Raw genomic sequence first — 26,644 nt, 5'->3', positions numbered from 1 at the left:
ACAGGAAAAAGAACACATCTGGACCTCATTAATCTAATTAGCCATGTCAATCAGCGCATATTGTTTTGCTTTAAATACACATACGCCCGTGTGAATCTGGCCCAAAAGATGTGCCCACCGCTCCTGCCTACCACGTGCCCCTTCTTGCCGCAGGTGCTCCTTACATGCAACGCCACCTCCGACAACCAGAGGTCGCTGTTCCAGCAAAGTGAAGCCGAACCTAAGATAGACGCATCTAGAAGCCACACTGCGTCACCGGAAGAGGCGGAGTGAGTGCGTTGGTAACGGTTGGATAGCGGTTTGTTTGTTCTAGACATGGAGGAGAGCGGAGGTTTTCGCCCCTTGGCCGGTAATCTGGATGACCCCCCCAACAGCCGGGTGTTCCTGGTGGTTAGTAAGACGCAGACGGAGGACACGATTCGGGAGAAGTTCGCGGAGTTCGGAGACATCCAGGACATCTGGGTGGTGAAGGACAGACACACAAAGGAGTCAAAGGGCATCGCCTTCGTGAAGTATGCCAGGTCCTCACAGGCGTGCCGGGCGATGGAGGAGATGCACGGCCGCTGCCTCAGCGACAACACCAAGCCCATCAAGGTAGGAGGCCAGAGCGGGAGGCATATTTGCAGTTTACGCTTAGGTTAAGCAGCGCTGCTGATTAGAGCCACCTGATTGGCTCTTCGGCACCACGTTACTACACAGCGTGCACGCGCATTGCCTTCAGCAGCCGTGCACTACACACTACAGTTAAGCAGCATGGGTTAGGTTTACGGTTAGGTTTAGGGTTACCTAAACCCAACCCTAACCCTAAACACTAAAACTAACCCTAAACGTAACCCTAAACCTAACTCCGTGCTGCTTAAGGCACTGGCGTCCCCTAGCTGAGCAGGGTCCAGAGGAGGCAGCAGAGCGGTGCAAGGCACTGGCGTCCCCTAGCTGAGCAGGGTCCAGAGGAGGCAGCAGAGCGGTGCAAGGCACTGGCGTCCCCTAGCTGAGCAGGGTCCAGAGGAGGCAGCAGAGCGGTACAAGGCACTGGCGTCCCCTAGCTGAGCAGGGTCCAGAGGAGGCAGCAGAGCGGTACAAGGCACTGGCGTCCCCTAGCTGAGCAGGGTCCAGAGGAGGCAGCAGAGCGGTGCAAGGCACTGGCGTCCCCTAGCTGAGCAGGGTCCAGAGGAGGCAGCAGAGCGGTGCAAGGCACTGGCGTCCCCTAGCTCAGCAGGGTCCGTAGGTGGCAGCAGAGCGGTGCAAGGCACTGGCGTCCCCTAGCTTGGCAGGGTCCAGAGGAGGCAGCAGAGCGGTGCAAGGCACTGGCGTCCCCTAGCTGAGCAGGGTCCAGAGGAGGCAGCAGAGCGGTGCAAGGCACTGGCGTCCCCTAGCTGAGCAGGGTCCAGAGGAGGCAGCAGAGCGGTGCAAGGCACTGGCGTCCCCTAGCTGAGCAGGGTCCAGAGGAGGCAGCAGAGCGGTGCAAGGCACTGGCGTCCCCTAGCTGAGCAGGGTCCAGAGGAGGCAGCAGAGCGGTACAAGGCACTGGCGTCCCCTAGCTGAGCAGGGTCCAGAGGAGGCAGCAGAGCGGTGCAAGGCACTGGCGTCCCCTAGCTGAGCAGGGTCCAGAGGAGGCAGCAGAGCGGTGCAAGGCACTGGCGTCCCCTAGCTGAGCAGGGTCCAGAGGAGGCAGCAGAGCGGTGCAAGGCACTGGCGTCCCCTAGCTGAGCAGGGTCCAGAGGAGGCAGCAGAGCGGTGCAAGGCACTGGCGTCCCCTAGCTGAGCAGGGTCCAGAGGAGGCAGCAGAGCGGTGCAAGGCACTGGCGTCCCCTAGCTGAGCAGGGTCCAGAGGAGGCAGCAGAGCGGTGCAAGGCACTGGCGTCCCCTAGCTGAGCAGGGTCCAGAGGAGGCAGCAGAGCGGTGCAAGGCACTGGCGTCCCCTAGCTGAGCAGGGTCCAGAGGAGGCAGGCAGCAGAGCGGTGCAAGGCACTGGCGTCCCCTAGCTGAGCAGGGTCCAGAGGAGGCAGGCAGCAGAGCGGTGCAAGGCACTGGCGTCCCCTAGCTGAGCAGGGTCCAGAGGAGGCAGGCAGCAGAGCGGTGCAAGGCACTGGCGTCCCCTAGCTGAGCAGGGCCCAGAGGAGGCAGGCAGCAGAGCGGTGCAAGGCACTGGCGTCCCCTAGCTGAGCAGGGCCCAGAGGAGGCAGGCAGCAGAGCGGTGCAAGGCACTGGCGTCCCCTAGCTGAGCAGGGCCCAGAGGAGGCAGGCAGCAGAGCGGTGCAAGGCACTGGCGTCCCCTAGCTGAGCAGGGCCCAGAGGAGGCAGGCAGCAGAGCGGTGCAAGGCACTGGCGTCCCCTAGCTGAGCAGGGCCCAGAGGAGGCAGGCAGCAGAGCGGTGCAAGGCACTGGCGTCCCCTAGCTGAGCAGGGCCCAGAGGAGGCAGGCAGCAGAGCGGTGCAAGGCACTGGCGTCCCCTAGCTGAGCAGGGCCCAGAGGAGGCAGGCAGCAGAGCGGTGCAAGGCACTGGCGTCCCCTAGCTGAGCAGGGCCCAGAGGAGGCAGGCAGCAGAGCGGTGCAAGGCACTGGCGTCCCCTAGCTGAGCAGGGCCCAGAGGAGGCAGGCAGCAGAGCGGTGCAAGGCACTGGCGTCCCCTAGCTGAGCAGGGCCCAGAGGAGGCAGGCAGCAGAGCGGTGCAAGGCACTGGCGTCCCCTAGCTGAGCAGGGCCCAGAGGAGGCAGGCAGCAGAGCGGTGCAAGGCACTGGCGTCCCCTAGCTGAGCAGGGCCCAGAGGAGGCAGGCAGCAGAGCGGTGCAAGGCACTGGCGTCCCCTAGCTGAGCAGGGCCCAGAGGAGGCAGGCAGCAGAGCGGTGCAAGGCACTGGCGTCCCCTAGCTGAGCAGGGCCCAGAGGAGGCAGGCAGCAGAGCGGTGCAAGGCACTGGCGTCCCCTAGCTGAGCAGGGCCCAGAGGAGGCAGGCAGCAGAGCGGTGCAAGGCACTGGCGTCCCCTAGCTGAGCAGGGCCCAGAGGAGGCAGGCAGCAGAGCGGTGCAAGGCACTGGCGTCCCCTAGCTGAGCAGGGCCCAGAGGAGGCAGGCAGCAGAGCGGTGCAAGGCACTGGCGTCCCCTAGCTGAGCAGGGCCCAGAGGAGGCAGGCAGCAGAGCGGTGCAAGGCACTGGCGTCCCCTAGCTGAGCAGGGCCCAGAGGAGGCAGGCAGCAGAGCGGTGCAAGGCACTGGCGTCCCCTAGCTGAGCAGGGCCCAGAGGAGGCAGGCAGCAGAGCGGTGCAAGGCACTGGCGTCCCCTAGCTGAGCAGGGCCCACCGCAACTAGGGCCTGCTCATCAGAGCAGCAGCGCCAGTAGCCAATCCACATCTGGGGGCATTACATCATCCCTGTCACTGATCCAGCCCAACCCATGTCTCCACCCCTAGTTCCGGTGGAGCAAAGGTGCACCAGTACCGAGCTGCCTTTGGCCTCAATGACTGCAGTAACCCTCCTAGGCTGCTTTCCACCAAATTCCAATAGCTGTGTGAAGGGATTTGCCTCCATTCCTTGAGGAGAGCTTCAGGTAGGGATGTAGGGAATGACGGGCATGTTGGGCGCGCATGGATACGGTGTTCTGGTTCGTTCGTTCCAAAGATGCTCAATGGGATTGAGAACTGGACTTTGGGCTGGCCAATGAAGTTTCCAGAAAATTCTGCTACTCTAAACTTTGTGCCATATGACATGTTGGTAGAGGCACAGAGCTGTACCAAAGTATTGTCACTGGGTAGGTAATGCCACATTGTCCGGAATGTCTCTGTACCTGTTGGCATTGAGGGTGGTCTCCACTATAAGTAACAACTCCAGTCTTTCCCAGAAGAAACCTTCTCACACCAGAACCCCCCCCCCCCCCACACACACACACACACACACACACACACACACCAAAGAACAGGAAGCCGGTGCGTGAGATACGTGGTTAGCCGTACGCGATTAAAGCGCGGTGATATGCAGCTCTACGCACCGGTAAAACGGTTATTTTTATTTCCCATCATTTTAACATACAGTCTGGAGACTGCAGTGTTCATGTTCTCTATAATCCTGCTACCTACACCCACCAGTAGAGGGAGCTCACTGCATCTTGTTATTCGGTGACCCCAATAATAACTTAGTATACAGTAAGCTCCCTGTATTGGCCGCTGCTGGCCGCCAGAATGTTATCTTTTACAGCTATGCCTGTATATGAGTTTTTGGCCATTTTTCTAATTAAATGCATGTATTTTAGGTGTTTATTGCTCAGTCACGAGGATCCACAAGCCACAAAGAGGTGGAGGATGAAGAGCTGACGAGGATCTTCGTCATGATCCCTAAATCCTATACAGAAGAAGATGTGAAGGACAAGTTTAAGGTACAAGTCACTCTGCTGCAACTACTTGCTGTTCACCAACTCCTGATCGGGGGTTCACAGCACAAATGGCAGCAACTGGCAGACAACAGGTGCCGCTTAGTGGAGTCTGGATTCTGTCAATGGACAGACTGGTGAAGACCCCTGTAATAATGGCTTCACGTAAATTCAGCGTTTACTGGAAAAACAGCCCGGCAACAATGCCATCTTGTCACAGTGAGCGCTGACCTGGTGCCAGTTAGACCGGCACCCAGGAACCCCCAGCAATAAATATGAAGCAGCGCTGTACTGGCTGCAGCAGCTCTATAGTCACTGATTACAGAAATCACAATGGCAGGAGCGTTATGATCCCGCCAGATCTGCAGAGTGAAAGGTGGACCGTCCGCATGCAGTTGGAGGTACGTAATAATCAAGTCATAGCCATTAATAGTATTAGTAACCCTTTGGCACAGAACACTATGCATGTATGGCACTGGCCAAATGTAGTTAGTGCGACACAGCGTGGATACAGGACACAGGAGTTAACCCCACGCTACCTGTGTCAGCTGTATTTTACGGCAGACACTATGCTGCGGCTATCGCTTTCGGGGAGGACGCTGTACTTTGCAATTAATGGGTGATTTATCCTGCAGGGTGACCGGTGTGAAAGAAATACGTTGAAGGGGTTTTCTCATGACAATTAATTTCTCACCTATTCAGTCTAAACGTATAATTGCTGGCGATCTGACTACTGGGACCCCTATGGGTCACAAGAACGGTGCAACCGAAATTGTGTAGTCAGTAGTGTGGCTGCGTGACAACTGCTCCATTCACTTCTATGGGTGTGCTATAGACAGTGATCACACATGCTCACCAAATCTGAGGTTCGGGGTGCATCGTTCTGTGATCCCAGTGGTTGGACCACCTGTGATCATATATTTACCACCTATCTTGACAGGGGGCAGATTGGCAGGAAACTCCTGCAGTGGCTATGTGCGGTTTATCATTCACGTGACCCCTCGATGGTCATGTGGTGTTTGTGGACAGATGATCACCAGTGATGGGCTGAATGGTGGCAGTGGACTGTGGTGGGAGCTCATGTTTAAGGCCGCCTGTATACGGCCAGGTTGGATGCAGCGGGATGCGAACCCGTGCCCCTGCACAGCCCTGCGGCTCACCTGCTCCCGTCTAGTGACGTCTCTGGGTGGGCCAAAATAGAACATGCTGCGTTTTGTTTTCATGCGGACAAATCGTGTCCGTCTGCATAGGATTACATAATCTAATGCAATCCTATGGCAGTGGGCATGGGTGAAAATTCAGTGGGAAATCCCGCCGTGGGATTTCCGCCAGTGTGCAGGGGGCCCAAAGGGAACATATCACTAACTAGGAGCACTATAAACTTGATTATGATGCGCATATGGCAGGTTCAAAGATGTCCAGGGACGTTTCCTGAGCGGCCAGCGGACTCATCTCTGTGGTTTGCATGCACACGCATTATTCTCTGTGGGAGTGGGCAGAGATGGGTCCGCTGGTTCTGACTTCCACAGATGACATCACTGCCAGGTGAGTATAAAACTGCATCCTCACAACCTGAGCTATGAGCATTATAGCAGTTTCTGGTGATCATAGATTGTGACAGGTTCGCTTTAAGAGTTGAGAAATACAATTTTTTTTTTTTTGCTAAATTAATAGAAGCAGGAAAGGGGAATCCCTGCAGCCAAACGGCTCCGTCTCTGATTGAAACCAAACAGCGCTGGGCGGACCACATTGACTATCGTGTCATCCAGCCGCTTTCCGCTCGGCTGCCCAGGCTGAAAGCAAAAGTGCTGTATGCGGCACTTCTTCTACCGGTATTTTCAACCGCATCTCCTACGAAACCAACGGCTAGAGGTTTCAACGCAGATGTGAAACCACCCTTAACTGGGTTTAGGATCCAAAAAGCGTTTTGTGGTGTGTACGTATTTAGAGGGCATTCGGGGTTATGCAGAGTGCAGCCTTCTGTGGACTAGGCACTATGTGCGGTGGTTGTACCAGATGCTGTGATAATGGGATTATACCAGGGTAGCAGAATATATTATCCTGCGCTTTTAAAGGGGTTGTCCCGCAAAAGCAAGTAAAGTTAAACACTTCTGTATGGCCATATAAATGCACTTTGTAATATACATCGTGCATTAAATATTGGCCCTACAGGGGGTTCTCACCCCCCCCCCCTTCCCCTGTGTTGGCGTCTCCCTGGCGCCGACCAAATCCTTCTCCTTGATTAGATGCGCTTGCGTAGTCTGCCCTCTTCTGTCCTGTTGAATGGGTCCGCTCCAGCGTGCTTGCGCCGCACAGCTGGTCTGCGCATGCGCAGACTACCTGTGCGGCGCGAGCACGCTGGAGTGGCCCCATTCAACGGGACAGAAGAGGGCAGACTGCGCAAGCGCGTCTCTTCAAGAAGAAGGATTTGGTCGGCGCCAGGGAGACGGGGACGCCAACACGGGGGGGGGGGGGGGGGGGGGGCCTGTAGGTAAGTGTATAACTTCTGTATGGCCAATATTTAATGCACGATGTATATTACAAAGTGCATTAATATGGCCATACAGAAGTGTATAACCCCACTTGCTTTTGCAGGACAACCCCTTTTAAGAATGATCAGTTGACCTAATGTGTCTAGATAAATCTGTGTTGTCTCAAGTTCAAATGTTTTTCCCTCTTTCACCAGGAATATGGCGAAGTAGAATACTGCTCAATTATTAAGAATAAAACCACGGGGGAAAGTAAGGGCCTGGCCTACGTGCGCTTCCAAAAGCCTTCCCATGCTGCCATGGCAATCGAAAATTGTGACAGAAGTAAGTGCATGTTTGGGGTGCTCTGGATTTCTGCCACTCACAGCAAAATACTTAATTGGAAAACCACTACAGTTATTGTATAATTGAATGCTTCTGCCGCTTTCTGATTTATGGCCCATTTACACGTAACAATTATCGCTCAAAATTCGTTAAACGAACAAATTTGAGCGCTAGTCATTCAGTGTAAACCTGAAAAAAAATCGCTGACTATTCGTTCGATTGTTTATTACTGTCTTTTAGTCAGCAAAAAAAACCAATTTCTGGATTGCTGACTTCTCACAGAAGGGGAAGCGCTGAGCAAGAACCCAGCAATGTCTTTCTGTCTAAACGCTCAGCACGAGCGCTGATGACCTTAATGGTGACATCAGTGCTTGTGCAGTCGTTTAACAGACTGTCGGCCTGTGTAAGGGGGCCTTTACTTTCTCTTTTAGTTCCTTACCATTTTTCTTTTAAAGGCAGTAGATAAAAGCATGCATGTATAGTATCCAATAGCTGAAAGCCAGGGACACATAGTCCTGCTTGCACGTGACAAGTGGATACAATTCTAGACAATCCTCTGTGAGCGGCATACATCAGCCACATAACCGTGCTAACCGTATGTGCTCGTCACGTGTAGGGCCTCTCCATATGCTGAGCAAGAGAGGCCACGCATAAAGGGATGGCCATAAATGGCAGAGATTCTCCTGTGGAATGCACAACAATCTCACGCGTTACGTAAGGATTGTTCAGTAGATTTGCTGTGGAGTTGACCCTCCTTGAAAGAGATTCATTTTGGGTTGATATGCTGTGGATTTAGAATGGTCACTGCAGGTTAATTCTGGCTGCAGACACTTTGTGGATTCTTTCTGTAGCATGAGGTTTGGTAAAATCTCATCCCCTTTGCTACAATTGTAAACACTGTAGCTCTTCTTTTTTTTTTTTTTTTTTTTCCTGCTGAAAATCCTGAGGGCTTACCCCCCACGTGGCCGAAACTTGATGGTATGTTTACACAGTAAATATTTGCAGTGATTTTGATGTAGAATCCACATGGATTTTGCATCAAATCTGCATCACCAAAGTGCCCTATTGCTGTTAGTTTGAATCTGCGCTATAGTCTGGGGTGCAGATTTTTTTCCACATGTGTATTTAAAATCATTGTGCAGAAATTGGAGACAGTTTCATGGTGTAGAGGGACAAATCTACAGCAGAAATGCGTGTCTTCGTTGGCACTTTTTACTGCAGTTTTAGAAGTTTATGTCTCTTTTAGACGGGCCGAGAGTTGTCTAAACGACTGCATGAGCGCTGTCGTCACCGTGAAGGTCATTAGCACTCGTGTAGAGCGTTTACACTGACAGACTTCACAGCTGGATCGCGGGCTTCTCGCTCAGCTCTTCACCTTCTCTGTGAAGCGGGGAGCGTTTACACACAGCGAGAATCCCACAATCCAACGAGGTTTATTTTCGTATGCTGACTGAAAGCGATAACTAGTAGTAAACTATTTCTTTTTGCATTTACACGGGACGACTATCGCTCATTTGAATGAAATCTGTGCAGAGCGATCTGACTTTGATTCCATCATGTGAACATACCCTATCGTAATCAGGCTTTGATTCCTGATCACCTAGCAGAGAGGCAAAAGGGTCATTTGCCTGTCTATAGGTCCATTTTTAAACCTCAATATCTAGTGTGTTTTTGTAGCTTTAGTACACGTGATTGTACAATACAAAGTGAAATTCAAAAATGAACCTTTTTTTTAGGTTACAAAGCAATCCTGGCAGAACCCAGAAACAAAGGTGCATCATTTGAGCCTTCCGATTACCACAGCAGCTCATCTCGTCAGCCAGAGGCCTTGCTGCATGAACCTCCTGCTCCCTTGTACCCTTACGGTTAGTGTGTCGTATTAATTGTGTAAATAATGGTGGTTAATGAGGTTGTGCTAAGAAGACAACTCCTGTTTATATGTGAGACCTAAAGTGGGGTCCCCAGCTCGGGACCCACCTCCTCTATGACCAAGAACAGAGATCCAGTTTGTAAAAGGGGCTCCCGTTCGGTCAGACTGCGCGCTGTCCACGCATTACAGGGTGGACCGTCATCTGAATGGCCGTCCTGTAATGCTACATTTCCCTTCAGCGGTTGCCTAGAATGGGCACTGTGCAATGCTTAGAGGGTCCTGTTGTAAGGACTGCACCTGTCCATGTGCCCTACTTGGGCACAGCATGGAGGATGCGATTTTTTTTCCCCTTGCTCAAGATTCTCTAGTATGAGTTAGAATAAGGGAAAGCAACACTCAGCAAGAAGTGGTAAATCGTCCAGTAGAGGCAGCGGCATTTATGGCTGTTCTTGTCCAGAATGGCAGAGCTGCTGGGTCTTAGCAGTTGCAGATTAGCTCTGACAGTGACTAATGTCACAACAGGTGGCTTTTTTGCCCTGTAAGGGTGCGTTTGCACATCGCTGGTTTGTTGCAGGGTTTTTTTTTCACAGATTTTAATGCTGATCTGCGCACACTTCACCCTTAAATTTGCTAATTTAAAGTGCAATGGTCATCTAAATTTTTTTTTTTTTTTTTTTAATATGAAAGAAAGAAGGGGGAAAAAAAGCATTTTATCAATATATTCAATTAACCAATTCCAGGTACTTTTAATAGAAATTCCCACTTTCCACAAATCCAGCAAGGGAGGACCCATTCCCCTGACTGAGCTTTGTACTGTGATGCTCCATGCTATTTTAATGAATTCCCGTAGAGTGTGTGTGCGTAAAAGCATTCATAACGCCGGTTTTACACCTGCGTCGAACTTCCCTCCAAATTCTGGGCGGGAATCTGACAGACCCCATTATAGTCAATGGAGCCCGACTGGTGCGCTTCAATTCCATCCAGAGATAAAACCGTTTGGCCGTGGGGATTCCTCTTTCCTGCTCTCTGAACAGAGCAGGAAAGAGGAATCCCCAATGCAAGTGTGAAACCACCCTAATCCATCCAAAAATACTGACTGTCTGTCTTTTTATCTCCTTTAAGAACAATATGACTATTCCCTTTATGACAAGGCTTCTGATGCAAGAAACCAGGAAAATGTGTCCAAACGCTTGACAGTGGTGTCCCGAGTACCCCTGGTCCAGGATCAGCTCTACAATCTATTCGATCTTATTCCAGGCCTTGAGTATTGTGACATCCAGCGGGATATGTATTCAGCATTCTGTAAGTTGTTTTTTGTTGTCAATCACTTTTATCCTTTTAGCCTCATGTTAAGTTCTTAGTTGTTAATGCAGTCCAGCTTTGGCTGGTTGTAACTAAAGCTATGAATTAATAATCATAGCTTTTTTTGAAGTCTCCAGTTGGCATAACTATATAGATCACAGGCATCACTACTGCAACCAGACCACTACATGCCAATGTCGCTATGTTCATGCTTGGGGACCATTAGGCCCTGCGCTGCACTGCTACCTGAATTTGCTAGTGGACAGCATTATTTTCTAGGCATGGTAAATATCTTGGTAGACCACAAGATATTGAATTATCCATACCGCACCCCTTCCATTGGATTGGGATTATAAAACGTACCTCGTTGGATCACCAGGGATTGCGACTGTCAAATGAGCCATCAAATAAAAGAAAAGCTGACTAACTTTGATTCCTGGAATTCTCAGCCAATTGTACCACTAGTCATTCTGCATCAGACACTGACTTGTATCACTGACCACCGGGGGATCGGACGATGACTGTGCCTCGACCAGGAACCGAATACTGACTGCACATACCACTATTGACTGTACAATTGAAGAACCAGGTTATGGATGGTAACTGTACTACTGACTATACTGCTGACTACCACAGACCAGATGAATTCAACCAATCACCTGATACGCAGCAGTGACTATACTGCTGACCATCACAGATAGGTTGCTGGCTGTACTGCTGACTACAAGGCACCATATACTGCATGGAATGGACAATGAGTGTTCTAATGTCCACAAGGCGCCGGTACGCCCACTCTACCACTCACCACCAGGGAACATATAATCGCTGATCACTGCGTAACAAAGGCCGATTAAACGAATGACCACCTGGGACTAAATCATTTTTATTTTTACTACTGACCTCCGGGTAGTGGACGCTGACGGGACCAGATGCTGACTGTACCACTAATCACCGAGCACCAGATGCTTAATGTTCCATTTACCACCAGGAACCAGATGCATAATGTGCCACTAACCACCAGGAAATGAACGCTAGCTGACCACATGCAGATATGTGCCATTGCCACATGGGTAAGTACGCTGCAACGGAGTTGTTTAAGGCTTTGACACTTCTGATTATGTCCTCATGCCATTGAAATCCATCTCGATGTACTGCATAAAAGCATCATGTGGCACTATGGGTGTTGCAGCCTTGGAGCAGTTCAGTCAAAGTTTCAGTGTGTGAAAATACAATGTGCTGAGGTATGTTTATAATCGCTTAATAATGCACTAAAGTGTTACCTGAGTAGGTCTTTCTTCATTGAAAGCGTATGATGGACATGCAAATGGAAGACCACCGGCTTTTTTTGTTGGTTTATTGACATTGTGTCTTTCTTTGTGCAGCTCATGCTGTGGTGCAATACCAGAATATCTCATCTGCAATTTATGCCAAGTTCAAGCTGCATGGTTTTGAATATCCTCCGGGAAATCGGCTTGGTGTCACTTACCTAAGTGATGGAGGTGATGGCACAGAGTGAGTACATCAACGAAACTTTCCAAATTTTTCCCTAGAATGCAAATTGCCACAGTGAGGTGCATATCGTACCCAATGGGGCTTAATCACAAGGACCCTTTTACAGGGGACCGTTATCGGTTGTTCAGGCCCCTGCAGGGTTTTGAACAATCGTCCCGTGTAAAAGCATGCAGAAACCGAATGACTGGATGAGAATTGTCCAGTCACTCAGTTTCAAGCATGCTTAAAATTTGAACGACACATCGTTCGGTGTGTACAGCCGCCAATCAGGACTGAACGGCCGCTGCTTACAGTGAATGGAGAGGGGCGGGTGAGAGCGTGGAGAGAACTTTCCTCCAGCTGCCTCCCTGCAGGCCGTGCTGTGAGCGATCCAGTGATACTCGCTCCTGTATAACAGCACAGGAGAGAGTATACATGGAGACTAGTGTCGGGCATCATGCTTGAATACAAGATGTGATATGGGGGACAATAGAGGCTGTAGTACCCTGTTGTGTGGCTTCTAGCTTGGATACAAGATGTGATACAGGCGGGCATGGAGGCTCTAGTACCCTGTTGTACCGCCTCTAGCTTGGATTCAAGATGTGATATAGTGGGGCATGGAGGTTCTAGTACCCTGTTGGGCTGCCTCTAGCTTGGATACAAGATGTGATACGGACTTGCATGGAGGCTTTAGTACCCTGTTGTGCCGCTTCTAGCTTGGATATGGGTGGGCATGGCAGCTCTAGTACCCTGTTGTATCCAAGCTAGAGGCAGCCCAACAGGGTACTAGAGTCTCCATGCCTGCCTGTATCACATCTTGTAACCAAGCTAGAGGCGGTACAGCAGGGTACTAGAGCCTCCATGCCCGCATCACATCTTGTACTGCCTCTAGCTTGAATACAAGATGTGATGCGGGCATGGAGGCTCTAGTACCCTGCTGTACCGCCTCTAGCTTGGTTACAAGATGTGATACAGGCAAGCATGGAGACTCTGGTACCTTGTTGGGCTGCCTCTAGCTTGGATACAAGATGTGATACGGGCAGGCATGGCGGCTCTAGTACCCTGTTGTACCGCCTCTAGCTTGGATACAAAATGTGATGTGGGCATGGAGGCTCTAGTACCCTGTTGTACCGCCTCTACCTTGGATGCAAGATGTGTTACAGGCGGGCATGGAGACTCTAGTACCCTGTTGGGCTGCCTCTAGCATGGAGGTATACAGGTTCTGTATGGTATCCTGCTGCATATCTGTCCAGTACATGTAATGGGCGCTTTAAGACCAAATGTCCTATAGCCAGGCACCTGACAATGGTTCTGATACACGGGGGGCCTTTAATGATGGCGCCATTTGTCTCTGAATAGTGGACAACAAAACTGTTGGATCTGCTCGTATTTGACAGACTATCCTCTCTACAGGCTACTTGAGTTGAGTGTTCTTAGAGAGAACACAAGACGAACAGGCTATCTCTCCAATTTATCGCTCTCTACGTTGAATGCTGTTGTGGTCCTGTAGCACTTTGCTTATTTTCATTCCTCCCTTTCTATCCACAGAGTTGGGGACAAAGTGTTGGATTGGTGGGGTCTGACCCTTAGGCCCCTCACCGTTCATTATCACAGATGTTCCTTGGCTTCCATATGACTGGGTGATGGTTTGCACCCCATTCAGCTCCTACATGACTGCTGGAGATTGCAGAGAGCTATACTCCACTAATCTTTGACAACCCCATAGATATGAATGGAGCAGGAGTGTGCATGTTCAAATGCAGCTTCATTTATACGGAATACATAGGACTCTCATTTTTGAGATTGGTGGCGGTCCTAGCAGTTGGACCCCACCATTCAGACACTTATCCCCTTTCCTGTGAATAGGGGATTAGGTTATCCCATTTTTCTTAGTTTTTCTGCGGGAAGCAGACAGCTCTATTCATTGTGCAGCTGCCGGGGCCAGTACTGCAGGCCGAGTCCCATTTACTTGAATAGAACTAAGCTTGTAGTACCATTCAAGGCCACTGCAGAATGTACAACCCTGTCTGCTTCCTGTAGCGAAACTGCTAAAATGGAACAACCCCTTTTAAATAACCGATACATTTGCTGCCTAGTGCCACCACTAGAGGGAGCTTCATTATAAAATGGTGTGTAATCGGATCTCCTAGTGGTGGCTGCAGGCAGCCAGAATCTTATCTCTGCATCAATAAGACATGTTTCAATTCTAACAGTTTTTTTTCTCATTTTTATTTTCCTAGACTTCTTAAAAAAATGGCCTCCAACATGGTGGCAGCTCAGGTAAATTCAATAGTTTGGGGTCCTCAGGTTTCACAACAATACGCACCCACAGGGCCTGTAAGTATTTTTATCCATGTTTCTTTAGATATCGTAAAGCCTTTACTGTCCGCCTAACCTTGTCGTAATAATATTCTTCACTCGCATTGACCTTCTACATCTTAAGTGCTTTTACACGGAACGACTATCGTTCAACAAAATTGCTGGATCATTCTAATTCGAGCGCTAATCGTTCAGTGCGAACACGGCCGACGATTGAATAACTACTTGTTTTCTTATCGTTCACTTCATGCAGGCATGAAAATCATCGTTTGCTAATCGTTTGGTTTAAACGCCGATCATTCAGTCGTCATTCACCGCTGCAGCGAGCTGAACGATCCTGTAGAAAAATAGAAAAATGTTTAACTTTGTGTTTAAACTGAACGAACGATGACCTAGTTGGCGCCGGTGAATGATTATCGCTACGTGTAAAAGTACCTTTAGTTTTCTGGTGGTGTTAGCTGCACATTAACTTTTCGACTTGTCGTTTTTCTAAGTTGTCATTTATTTAAACTAGTTACAGCAGTGCGGTAATTGCAGTATATAACATCCTAGTGGCATTGCCATAATGACAGTATACACATCCTAGCACTGTCATGACTATTATACACCACACTGCATTTCTTGCTGACAGACTGTGTATTGACTTGGTAAAGCTGAGCTCGGGTACAGAGTTATCATCCGCATGATCATTTATGGAAGCGTTAAATTCTACAATACTTGAATTGCCTTGACTTTTTTTTTTTTCTTCCTTCTTAATAGCCAACACTTAATATATTTTATGAGTTTGGCACAATGACACATGGCACATTCAGTTTTAGTGAAACCCATCAGCCGTGGTCATTGGTGGGGCAGAAGGGTTTGTTCTAGATCTCTCAGGGCAAAGACCCCCACTAATGAATGACCTTTTCGGACATCTCAATGACCTGTCACAAAGTGACCCTTTTTTTTTTTTTTTATTGCCATATCATGAAAAGTTACGATTTCTGAAATACTTTTTCTATTCATAATCTGCAAGATCAGTACTTGCCGTCAAGGAGGAAAAAATGTTCTTTTCCATACAGCTGCTTAAAAGCCGTAGTGCGCTAGTCCTGCTATAGGTGATTAGATCTAGTGGCTTAATAGACACAGCAGTATGAATGAGATTGGCTCCATTTGGAGGTAATGATCTCCGTACACGGGACAAGCTGTCAGGCAAACAATGCCTGACACTCGTCCCAGTGATGCTCGCTTCTGCGCTGTTACACAGGAGTGAGTATCGCTGGCATCACTCACAGCGCTGTCAGAATGGAGGCGGAGCAGCCGGGGAGCGCTCTCCTCCACAGCCTGATTGGGCAAACAAACATTCTTATGACTTCTAAGCCCCTGTACAAAGGCCTTCATACCTACAAACATTAAAGGAGTTGTCTGGGACTTTGGACATATTTTCTGTTAATGCCCTATCTTTAGAATAGATGATCGGCGGGGGTCTGCCAGTCATGTGATTCCCAGTGCCGCTGTCAATGTGGTCAGCACTAGAGGCAGGTAGCACTGATAACATTGCAGCAGCCCAGTTTGGTACTGCAGGCTCCTATTGCATTCCATGGGAGCTCTGTCCACAGTAACCTGGGCCGCTGTACTACGGTCAGCATAGTCCGCTGTTTGCGGCACCACAAACTTGCTGATCAGCAGGGATACTGAGCGGCGGATTCTCTATTGATGATCTAGCCATAAAATAGTGCTGGGATGTTTCATCTGGTGGTTTAGGCCAGCTCTGAAAATATTCGTCACCAGTACTACAGTATATATAGTGCAGTGGGCCATGATATGATTGATCTGTGGAGATCATTTGTCTTCATCCGGTGTCATTATGCCCAATATGAACTCAAATGTGTGCAGCTGCATCTGCAAAATTAAGTTGACCAGCTGATTGCTCTTTCAGCGGTCGCTCTACCACTAACTTCTATCTAATGTGTTTGGCCATCTTTAAGGTGTTTATATCCAATTTTGCATTGAGACAATGTCGTCCTGCACTCTATTCTAATTTATTTCTTTGCAGTCAACTCTTGTCCTATTATAATCATCGGCTACTTCTTCTTTGCCCTGTCAAATATTTTAATGTCACCGCGTACCTGCAAAAAATGTTCAGTACGGACAGCGTGACCTTTAAGGAGATTATTCTATTCTGTGAGCTGTCTGCTCTAGAAAGGAAAATAACAGCACTCGGCTGGGCGGAACACGGCGCTCTGGTTGTCATGAACTCTTTGTCCCCAACAATCGTGTGCCTGCAATATACAAATGTAATGTTTTAGCCTGAGTAGTCTTAATACCTTGTGAATGCTTTACACATATGAATGGACCTGTGGTGCATATATGTAACCATCACTCCATCCATTCTGGGACACTGGCGCCCCCCCTTCCCTCCATTCTCATGACTAGTGGGGGTCACAGCCAATCTTTTTGTGGGGTAGCCCTCTTAAGGTTTATTATGATTTAGAATATGCATGGGTTTTTGCAGATCAGAATTGATCACCTTCAGTTTTTGATAGATGAGCACCCAAACTCATTTAGTTTCTTCCCAGCAAAGCTCTGTGTTCACAGATAACATTCAATGGGGAGACTGATGGGCTCGCTAATGAATATTTGTAGTGTGGAAGCTGTGATTTCCATATCTTTATGGATTACTGCAAAGAAATAAGCCAGCTTGTGTAGATCTGGTTTAGAAGTGGTTGCAAAAGTGGAGAAAACCTAAGGTTAACTAGTATAACCAGCCAACCTGCAGTGCTGATAGGGGGGCAAGTTATCTCCAGGGTTAAATTGTTTGCAGCAGACTTTGAGTTTCTTCATTTCTCTGTGTGACACGGCTGCTTAGCGTTTGAGTATTCTGTAGGGTTTTCATAGTGAATCTGTTTTGTCTGCAGGCCTATGATCGAGGGTATGCTTCCCCTGGTGCCTCTCAACTTCAGACAGACGCTAGCCTTCCAGCATACAAAAAGAAGGCCTCCGTCGATTCCCACTGCAAAGAGAGACTGTTCATTGTGTTCAACCCTCACACACTAAGCCTGGATGTCATGGAAGATGTCTTCTGGTATGGCTCTCTGCCCACAATAGTACCTCTTACTGACGCTTATGCAAGGATTATTCTACTATTTTCTTGCATCCATGCATTGTCGGCTCTTGTGCTTTCCTGCAGAATTGTGCAAAAATAACACTTTTGTTACTTTGTTGTAGTCGTTTTGGAAATCTGATAGAAGTTTACATTGTTCCGGGCAAAAACGTTGGCTACGCTAGATACTCTGAAGTGTTCAGCGCAAATGATGCCATAGCTGCTCTACATGGGAAGATGGTGAACGGCGTGAAGCTGAAAGTGATGCAGGCTGATTCTCCAAAAGACGAGTCCAACAAGAGACAAAGAACATACTGAATTGCTAAACGTCAGGTGAGTAGTAGATTGTCCATTCTGGGCTGTAACCTCTCGCTCCTTAGTAACTGGCTTGTGTCTCAGAATAAAATGTTCTATGCGGTAAAAGAGGCGATTTATTCTATTACGACTTCTACTAGTGCACAGGTCCAGTGGCCTAATTAGGAAGTGGAAGCCATATATATAGTGAAGGTATTGCTTGCTAGCATACATGTTACTGGGGGCAGGACACTTTATAGAAATTGTCCCCAGTGTTTTGAGATTGGAGATTCCCATCGGAAATGCTTACGACATGTCGGTTGGATGCTCCATAAATGTCTTCATGGGGGTTTAACAAGTTGGATGTTAACCAATGATCTTCCCTCATCAACGGTAGAGTATCTCCATTATACTGAATAGTAGAGTTACCAACTGCTGAGGAGATGCAGAACTTCAGATTACAGATTGTAGCCTCCTGTCTTTCTCAAATGTGGGGAGACTTGTATGGCATATCAAAAGTGTATGTCATAAATGTGTCTGATGGGGAGACCACTTTCAGTAACCATCTCATTGGGAAGGTTCTAGGCATTGCCAAGTCCTAGCAATGACACTAAGAAAATGCTGGTTCTTAGTCGTGATAATAAGACGCGGTCCTCCAGCTCCTTTGTATAAATGCCTTCATATGCCAACAGACATTTAGGTGAGTTGATTACATAGTTGGCATAAGTCATACTTGTGCAAATATTTGCAACGATCATCAATTTTCCACCTTCTATTTTTGTAGAAACTGGGCAAAGATGACGTAGGTTTTGGCAGAAGTCTATGGCAGCTATGAGCTAGCGTTTGGTACATTTTAGGCCGTCCATGCAACACAAACTGAAATCGGTGTATTAAAGGGGTTGTATCATTAAAAGAAGGGGAAAATGTAAAGGCTGGGCATGTGATAAAATTTTAAAAAAACGACCACATACTCACCCTGCTTCAGGCTCTTGGGGCACAGCTGAGCGGCTCCTGTCCCATCTCAAAGAGAGGATGGCCGCTGGAAGTCGGGTGACTGCTGCAGCCAATTGGAGACCCCAGTGTCACCCTCTGAGCTCCTGGCATCAGTGCTCACATCCTGGATGCTTTACTGTGGCTTCTGACTGCCAGCGGGCCTTCTAGTGGGCGCTGCTCAGCTGTGTCCCGGAGGCTGAAGGCAGGGGAGTATGCTGTATTGGTTTTTGTTTGTTTCTTTTTATCACATGTCCAGCCTTTAAAAAATGTTTTTCTTTTAATGACCCAACCCCTTTAAAGACGTTTTCCAGGGAAATACTTTTGATGACCTATCCTCAGGGTAGACCATTAGTAGTTGATCAAATGGGATTGTTGCTCATGACCCCAGTTAATCAGCTGATCGGGTGCCCCCTGGTAGCACTACAGTACACATGGCTACGGTGTCTAAGCTGCTGCTCTGACCCCTGTGTAGTGGCCAGCGCTTGTAACTGCAGGTATAACTCTCATATGCCTTATGTAGTGCCTGCAGTTACCCAGCCACTACATAGGGGTCAGAGCAGCAGCTTTTGCTCCAAAACCCAGTGTATAGCTGTAGTGACAGTGTGCACCCTTTCAGCTGATGGGCTGGGGTCTGATGCTTGGCACCTCGATCAGCAGTTTTTGACCTATGTACTTCTAATACCTTTGCATCTTATTCTTTTGGTTGCAAATTAAGACTGATGTATTAAACACCGGTCTTGAAAGGGTTGTATTAGATAAGTCTGATCGGTGGAGACTCGCTGCAGAGACCCCCACCAATCCTGAGAACCAGGGTCCTATGTCCCCCTCTGCTCATCACTGCAGAGGTGCTTCTCTCATCCGCTGTGATGTCAGATTGATGGCCACATACGTACAGCTGCCGCTCCGTTCCTTTCAATGGGGCTTATAGAAATATCCAAGCGCTTGTACTTGGCTGTCTCTGGCAATCCCATTGAAAATGGAGCAGCCTTGAGCATGCATGACCATTCAACCTCCTCATGGAGGGGGATGCATTAATAGGAGGCTAGGGGGCATGGGACCCACGTTCTTAAAAATCCCCTACCGATCAGACTTGTATCAAAATAAATTCTGGTCCAACCCCTTTTTAATTCTCCCCACCCGACTATTGTTTTTATGGTGGTGTTCTCAGGATCCGCAGCGAATGATATAAAATGAACACCTTGTGTATTAGGAGTGCAGAGCCCTTCGAGTTAGCGTTTTCTGTTAAGCCACATATACATAACGCTATAGAAACTCCCATTAAATGCGGAGTATTGTGTACGACATGGACTAGATTAATGGGCTGCTAATGTTACATCTGAGAGGGGAGAGCATCATGATCACAGGGCGAAACCCTGTGATTGTAGGTATCTTGTTAGCGGAGCTCTTAGCTCCCGTGCCGTCTTGGCGTGCGTTCAGCAGTTAATTCTCCTGCTTCCAGCTTGGCAGAATTATTTTACATTGCTGTCATTTGCTCCCGGGCACTAAACAATTACCAGCCAGCAATTTGTCGGGAAGCGTTTGATTGCCCGTAGTGTCACGTTCTAATTGTCACCATTGCATCCGAGTTAGTAGATTAACTATGTGGGAGTCCCTCGCCTAGGCGCATCCATTGGTGTCGCAGGTTGTTGGCTACCTACTGGCTCGGGTTTACAGGCCGTTCGTGTCCCCCCACCCTACTCCATGCAGAACCTTTTTAGTTTTTTAATTTTTTTTTTTTTTGTTGGCCTTACAGTCCAATTTAACCTCAGCAGACAGTTGTTGTAACTGCAGATTGCTCTCTGGTGGGTCACATGATTGACGCGATGGTGCCACGTTTTACACTGGGAGTAACCCAATGATGAATAGGCCTCATCTGTGCTGTGGAGCACATGTATATAGTTCAGTGCTGAACATCTTGTGTAAAGGTTTGTTTTCTCATGTTGTGAATACAATGTTATTAATTATCATCATTAAGGCTAATGTTCAGAGCTGCCATGACTAATGTATTCACTACCTGCGCTTCATCATTGGATTACGCCGGTGGGTGGTTTTGCTAGGCAGACTTGAGCGAGGAGAGAGATCTCCCTGTTCACCCGCTTCTTAGCGGTTTGCACCAACTTGACACATTATTGGCTGTAATATTGCTTTAAAAAAAAATAAAAATATTATATAAAGGGTTAAATTCTGCAAGTCCCCGTAGTGTAGAATACATAATATATGAACTCTGTGCCTTCTGGCTGTTTCTATCAGTGGGGCTTCTGATTGTCTAACATTGCAGCATCGCCTCGGTTTTTCTTAGTCTTTGCACTGATGAGACTGCAGCAAGAATACATATTGTTGGCGGCTCCATCTTTTGTGATTCACACTGTGGAAGCGTGAAAAGATGCAGGATGCCATTCCATCCCTCTCTGTGAGGCGTGTATACATAGTTTGATCTGATAAGTAACAGAACACCATATGCCAGTTTACTGAGAAATGCCTGAAATTACTCACCTTCTGGCTGAATGTCCAATTAGCATTTTCTGTCCAAAGTAATAGCCGCAGTTCAGCGGCCATCACGTACCGTACAAGTCTAGTAATTTCCCGTTAAAGCGGATGCCTTTGATATTAGGAAATCCAAGTGAAGGCAGAAAATGGTAAAACCACAAAAGGGGGTACAATAAAAGTTGGTATATACATTGGTTCTATCTCCCACTACTCCAGTGAAGTTGGCGCGAGTTTACATGACTGCAGCAGTGGCGTGCCCGTATACACAAGTGACCGCTGCAGCCAATCTCTGGCTTAAGTAGTCTTATGCCATACAGAGCTAAGCTCAGTGGCTGCATGTAGGGGTCACGTATATACAGGTATGCGAACATAACCCAACTTCACTGGAGTGGCGGGGGGTTGGAAAGTATGAGTGGACTGCCTTTTATTTTGTCACACTTCCTGCCCTCAATGACATTTTTCACTATCTAAGACAGCCCCTTTTAATTGGAGTACTCCTTGCTCCCTTTCGGACATGCCTGGTCCCCTGCTGGGGTGAGCGGACGTTGTAAGAACGGAATCTGCAGGGGATTGAGGGAGATGATAAAAGTGGTCTTTCATGGTTTTCCACCATGCTGAGCTGCATTCGATAATTTTTGGGGGGCTGGATAATCCCTTTAAATGAGTTGTCCCGGACTTTGGGGAATTTTCCTATTGAACTGTCCTCCGACTAGTCAATATAACAAAACAATTGTCCAGCAGTACTCCCTTATAAAGCCACCCTTGGCTAAGCTGGTTTCGCCTAAAAGAAGGATGCAGTGCACAGCTTAGGATCGGATCCAGATCCAAATTCCATCCAAGTATGAAGCAAAAAATATTAATTAAAACAACACTTTATTCCACAGGGTCCATATGGGAAACGGCGACGTTTCGATTCCAGCAGGGATCTTTGTCAAGACTTGACAAAGATCCCTACTGTGATCTAAACGTCGCACAGCTCCCATTAAATTCACTACCAAACCAGGGCAGTGCTATCTGCTTGCAATATGCTGTCCGTACTGACAGCGGTGCTGAGAATCAGCTGATCAGCAGAGATACCAAGCGACGGATCCTCCCGGTTCGCCTACTGATGACCTATCCTCAGGATAGGTCATCAATAGAAAAATTCTCAAAACTCCCAGACAACCCCTTTAAGCCCTGTATATATGGGTGAACGGTTTAGTTTTATGTTGAGATGTATCCATTTCTCTGCCCATCGAGACCCCCGGAAAATCTATAGTAAGCTGCATCCGTTCGTAGTCTCCTTCTCTCTGGGGGTAGCCTATAGCTGTGTTCATTGCAATGGTCTTACAGCAAAATGACAGAAGTACATCGAAGACTGGCACAAAAGGAGAGCGTATGATTGAAGTCAGGAGGAGGGGTTTGAAGAAAAACCTGCCTAAAATTTGACATTTTAAGCAAGGCTTATGCAGCATGAAGATCGCATCTTATGATTGGGGTTTCATTGCCCCCTACTAGGAGAGTCACAAAATATCCAAAAATTTTGGATTTTTCCTTGCAAGCCGAATATGACTTTGCCATTTTAGGCTGCAATGTGATTTGCGAACGGCTTGTAATTTGGCTTCAAAACGGTTAAGTCATACGCATTCAAAAAGTTTCTGTACCTTGTCTAATACTTTTTAGACTTGATGATGCACAATTACCTTGCATAACTCTAGCCTTAGAGTCTCAGGAAAGGTGGGGTTAACTTGTCTGAGAATCGCCTACCTGTACAGGAGACGGAGATGGCTGAGAATCTGCTGGATACAGCAGTAAAACATCTCAAGACTTTGGGGTCAAGTAGTACAAGGGTCCCATCCGACAGACACCTGGGCAAATTCATTATGTTTAGCAAAATGCAGGCGGCAGACTATTTCTCAGGCATTTTAGTTATGAAATGCTTTCCATAGAAAGGTTTATCGCACTCCAGCTAAATGCTTCTTTTCCGCCCACACCAAGCCCTGTCATTCTTCTGCAATAATGCAACCATTAAGCAATGGGAGCTTTGTGAGCGGGATGTGTGACTGCTTGGTGCAGGATAACCTTTTACAGATAACAGCATGCTAAGTCACAATCTGTCTCTAAATGAAAAGAGAAGCAGCCTGTAATGTAGAATCTGTGCTAGGCATTGGAAGGAAGAGGTTCACAATCACACTTTCAAGTTATCGATCATTCTTTAAGATCTTATGTGATATCAGAAGGGGGTAGCACAGACCAAATTAAAATGTGCTTGTGGGGGGTGGGAGGGGGGGGACCAGGGACTTAAAGAACTGATCTTGGGACTTGAAGGGGTTATCCAGATTTTTAAAAAAAGGAAATCTGTTCAGCCTGCTGGAAAAACATATGCCACTCTTGTTCCACCAGTTCCTAGTTTCCGAAGTCCTCTACTTCCTGCAGCACTGCCACCAAAGGTGTGTGACCGCTGCAGCTAATCGTCTGTCCGTTTACTTCGGCTGATGATTGGCTGCAGCAGCCATATGTCTCACTGTTCCTGCTGCAGCAGGAAGCAGAGAGCTGTGAGGGATCAGGCACCATCTGAACAGGCGATTGGGTGATGTGTATATATATCTTGTGTGACTTTTTCTTTTTTCCACCAGTGAGCAGATTTTCCCAAAAAGGTTTTGATTTTTTTGAATTTCCCCCCCCCCTTCCCCTGGAAAACCCCTTTTATGTCAATATGAACACAACTTTATAAAAATATAATAAGAATTTAGATCATTTTGTGCTTTCTATATTAACCTCTTAAACCATTTTATTCAGGTATGAATTTTGAAAGACTTGCAGACTAAACATTTACTACCGCTCTTCTTTTAGGGAAAAATCGCCCAAAAAAAGACCTGTAAACTCTGATATGTGCATTTAGGTAATAATTGTATTCCCAATTCTGGAACATCTGGGTACTCTGTGCGCTTTTCCTCTGTTTCTCCTGAAACATGTATGAACAAACTGACAACTGGGTGTTACCTTTTATAGATGAAGATAAATTGTGTGTTCCTATGTCAGTGATGGGTGACTATGAGAACTTGAACAACCAGTTAACAATTTATTCATACAAAATCAGAAGGGGAAATGGAAGCAACGGCACGACAGAATCCTCTTTTAAGGGGTTGTCCCACTCCTAGCTTCAGGAAGCACACAGCACCGTCCATTGTGTGGTGGCCTTGGTTGATCCTGCAGGCTAAGTTCCATTTACTTCAATAGGATTCGGCCCGCAGTACCAACTTGGGCCACTGCACAATTTACGGAGCCATTTTGCTGCACAAAGCAGATCGCTCAGTAAACTGACTGGACTGCTTCCTGCAGCACAATGGCTAGAGGTAGGACAACCCTATTAATGCCCAGGTTTTACATTAGTGAAATAAATCCTGTAGAAGGAGAATGAATATGATCGCCCCCAAAGAACTCTAATCGCGTGCCCTGCAGACAGTTGTTGTATGTCGCCCTTGGTTGATGATTTTGAATGACTTCTATTCAGATAACTGTTTTCATTTATATTGTGCTCTTTCTACAGAACAGACTAAATAATGACATGACCCTCACCTGACTGACTGAAACGTGACAGGAGACAGCTTTTATGTACTGGTTTAGGAAATATCTGTGCATTGTTTGTTCACGGACCGAAAATAAGCTAATATTGTACGTTTGAAGATCCTTTTTAAGTCCTTCAGTAGTTACAGTGCATACCCAATGGGGGTCTTTTTTTGGTGTGTTTTTGCTTGTGTGCATAGTAATGATATGTGCGATGAATAAAAATAAATTTTAAAAACTGCTGTTTGGTGTAGTGTTTTACTAGTCACCATTTCTGTATGTGTGTAACATTATATGTAAGGCTGTAAAGACATATATGTCCATCCAGTTCAGCCGGTTATCTTGCATTCTTCATCCAGAAGATCAGAGAAAAATCCTCATGAGATAGAAGCCAAATTTGTTCATTTCAAGGGGGAAAAATACCTTGCAAGTCGAAAAATGGATCCACAAGTCACCTACAGTGAAGTAGTGAGTATAACTACTAACGGTCCTGCATTCGGAGGTGTGCAGGCCATGTTGAACTCTTGCAGAGTTCCCCATCACCACATACTCGGGCTGATGGCTCTTAAAGTAAAGAATCCCCTTCTACTGAGGCAGCAAAGTTTTTTTTAAATGACTTTTTTATCTTTTATATATGTAATTTTATTGCCTGGGGCATGCACTGATCCTGTGGACCCCTCCTTCTGTTCTCATCCCTGTATGTTTGCTGCACCTATCCGCGGTAATGTCAGATGGAATGGTGGTTGCACGTCCGCACCACCACTCCATTCATTTTAATGGGGCTGACGAAAATGGTCAACTACGAGTACTCTGCTAGCTCCAGCAGTCCTATTGGAAAATAATGGAGCAGCACCGCACATTTGTGACTGCTTCATTCAGTATCCTGCTCCTTGATTGACAGTGCTATCCAGTGTACATCTTGTGCCATGTATGCAGTCCTCAAACCGCCGTTCAAGGGTACATACTGCTGTATGAGATTGGAGAATGTACGTTTAGAAAGCTTAGATCCTGGATCTAAATGTGAAGCTTGCAACACTGAGATTCTTTAGCAACCTGTTAAGGAATTTGCTGCTCACTGAACAGACACTTGCTGGGGCAGATGTGGGGGTGGATGGTAGTATGGGAGCAGGATGATCAGGGAGCTAGCTGGGTGACAGAGGGGTAGAGAAAACAGTGCCAGGGAGGCTAATCGTAAACTGGCACAGACCAGCAGGTTAGCGAAGTTGGCAGATTAGGGGAATGCTATTACAGGATTGGCACTGCTGCAGCATGACATGCCCTCTGGCCAAGCGTATGTCTACTCCAGTAAGAAGGGGAATAGGAGAGCAGGGCAGGCTAGACAGGCCCTGGTAATGGGGTGCCAGATGAGGCAATCTGTAACACAGACTGGAATCATTAAGCAGTGTGTAGTCTACCTGGTGCTCCAGTTCAACCAATCACAGCTTGGGTTGACAAATTGCTGGAAGGGGCTAGTGAGGACCCAGCTGTCATGCTGCACATTGGTACCAATGCCCAAGTTAGAGGTAGATGGAAAGTCTGTAAAAAGTTTTAATGAACTAAGCTGTAAACTTGGGGAGAGGACCTCCAAGGTAACATAGTATGCAAGGCTGAAAAAAAGACCTCTCCCTTAAGTTCAGCCTGTTTCCAAACCTACCTTGTTGATCCAGAGGGAAGCAAAAAAAAGCTAGTATTTTTCCACTCAGCCCCCCCACCATAACCCCTTAGTGACCAAGCCTGTTTGCGCCTTAATGACCAGGCCAAATTTTGCAAATCTGACACGTGTCACTTTAACATGGAAAAACACCAGAAAGGTTTTGCATATCCAAGCGATTCTGACATTGTTTTTTCGCCACATGTTGTACTTCATTTAGGCGGAAAAAAAAGACCGATAGAATTTTTGTTTATTTATTAAAAGCTCCAAAATTGGGAAAATTTTGAAAAAATCGTCTTTTTTTTTTCACATTTCCAACTGCAATATCTCAAATATGTGCAAACATAATATAGAAATTTTTGCTAAGATATATATTTCCATCCGTTTACTTTATTTTGGGCGCACATTGGAAAAACTTTCATGGTTTTTTGTTTTTTT

At 47.4% G+C, this 26,644-nt stretch overlaps 1 protein-coding gene across 2 annotated transcripts; it reads left to right on the top strand.

Annotated features, from left to right (window-relative positions):
* Positions 1-254: 254 nt before the first annotated feature.
* RBM45 (RNA binding motif protein 45) lies at positions 255-24,797 on the top strand. 2 transcript variants are annotated; one of them, XM_066575783.1, is made up of 10 exons: positions 255-594; positions 4,242-4,364; positions 7,045-7,171; positions 8,908-9,036; positions 10,164-10,343; positions 11,726-11,855; positions 14,075-14,114; positions 17,051-17,217; positions 17,361-17,568; positions 24,539-24,797. In XM_066575783.1, exons 1-9 carry the CDS (start codon positions 316-318, stop codon positions 17,551-17,553), a joined length of 1,368 nt encoding a protein of 455 aa, XP_066431880.1. In that variant the 5' UTR covers positions 255-315; the 3' UTR covers positions 17,554-17,568; positions 24,539-24,797. The 2 variants fall into 2 exon arrangements, with proteins under 2 accessions (XP_066431880.1, XP_066431879.1); XM_066575782.1 differs by having other exon boundaries at positions 14,075-14,171.
* Positions 24,798-26,644: the final 1,847 nt, after the last annotated feature.

This window comes from Eleutherodactylus coqui, chromosome 8, assembly GCF_035609145.1.
Source record: "Eleutherodactylus coqui strain aEleCoq1 chromosome 8, aEleCoq1.hap1, whole genome shotgun sequence".
Lineage (NCBI taxonomy): Eukaryota > Metazoa > Chordata > Amphibia > Anura > Eleutherodactylidae > Eleutherodactylus > Eleutherodactylus coqui.
The sequence above is the reverse complement of the archived record's forward strand: the minus strand, read 5'-3'. Positions and strand labels throughout refer to the sequence as shown.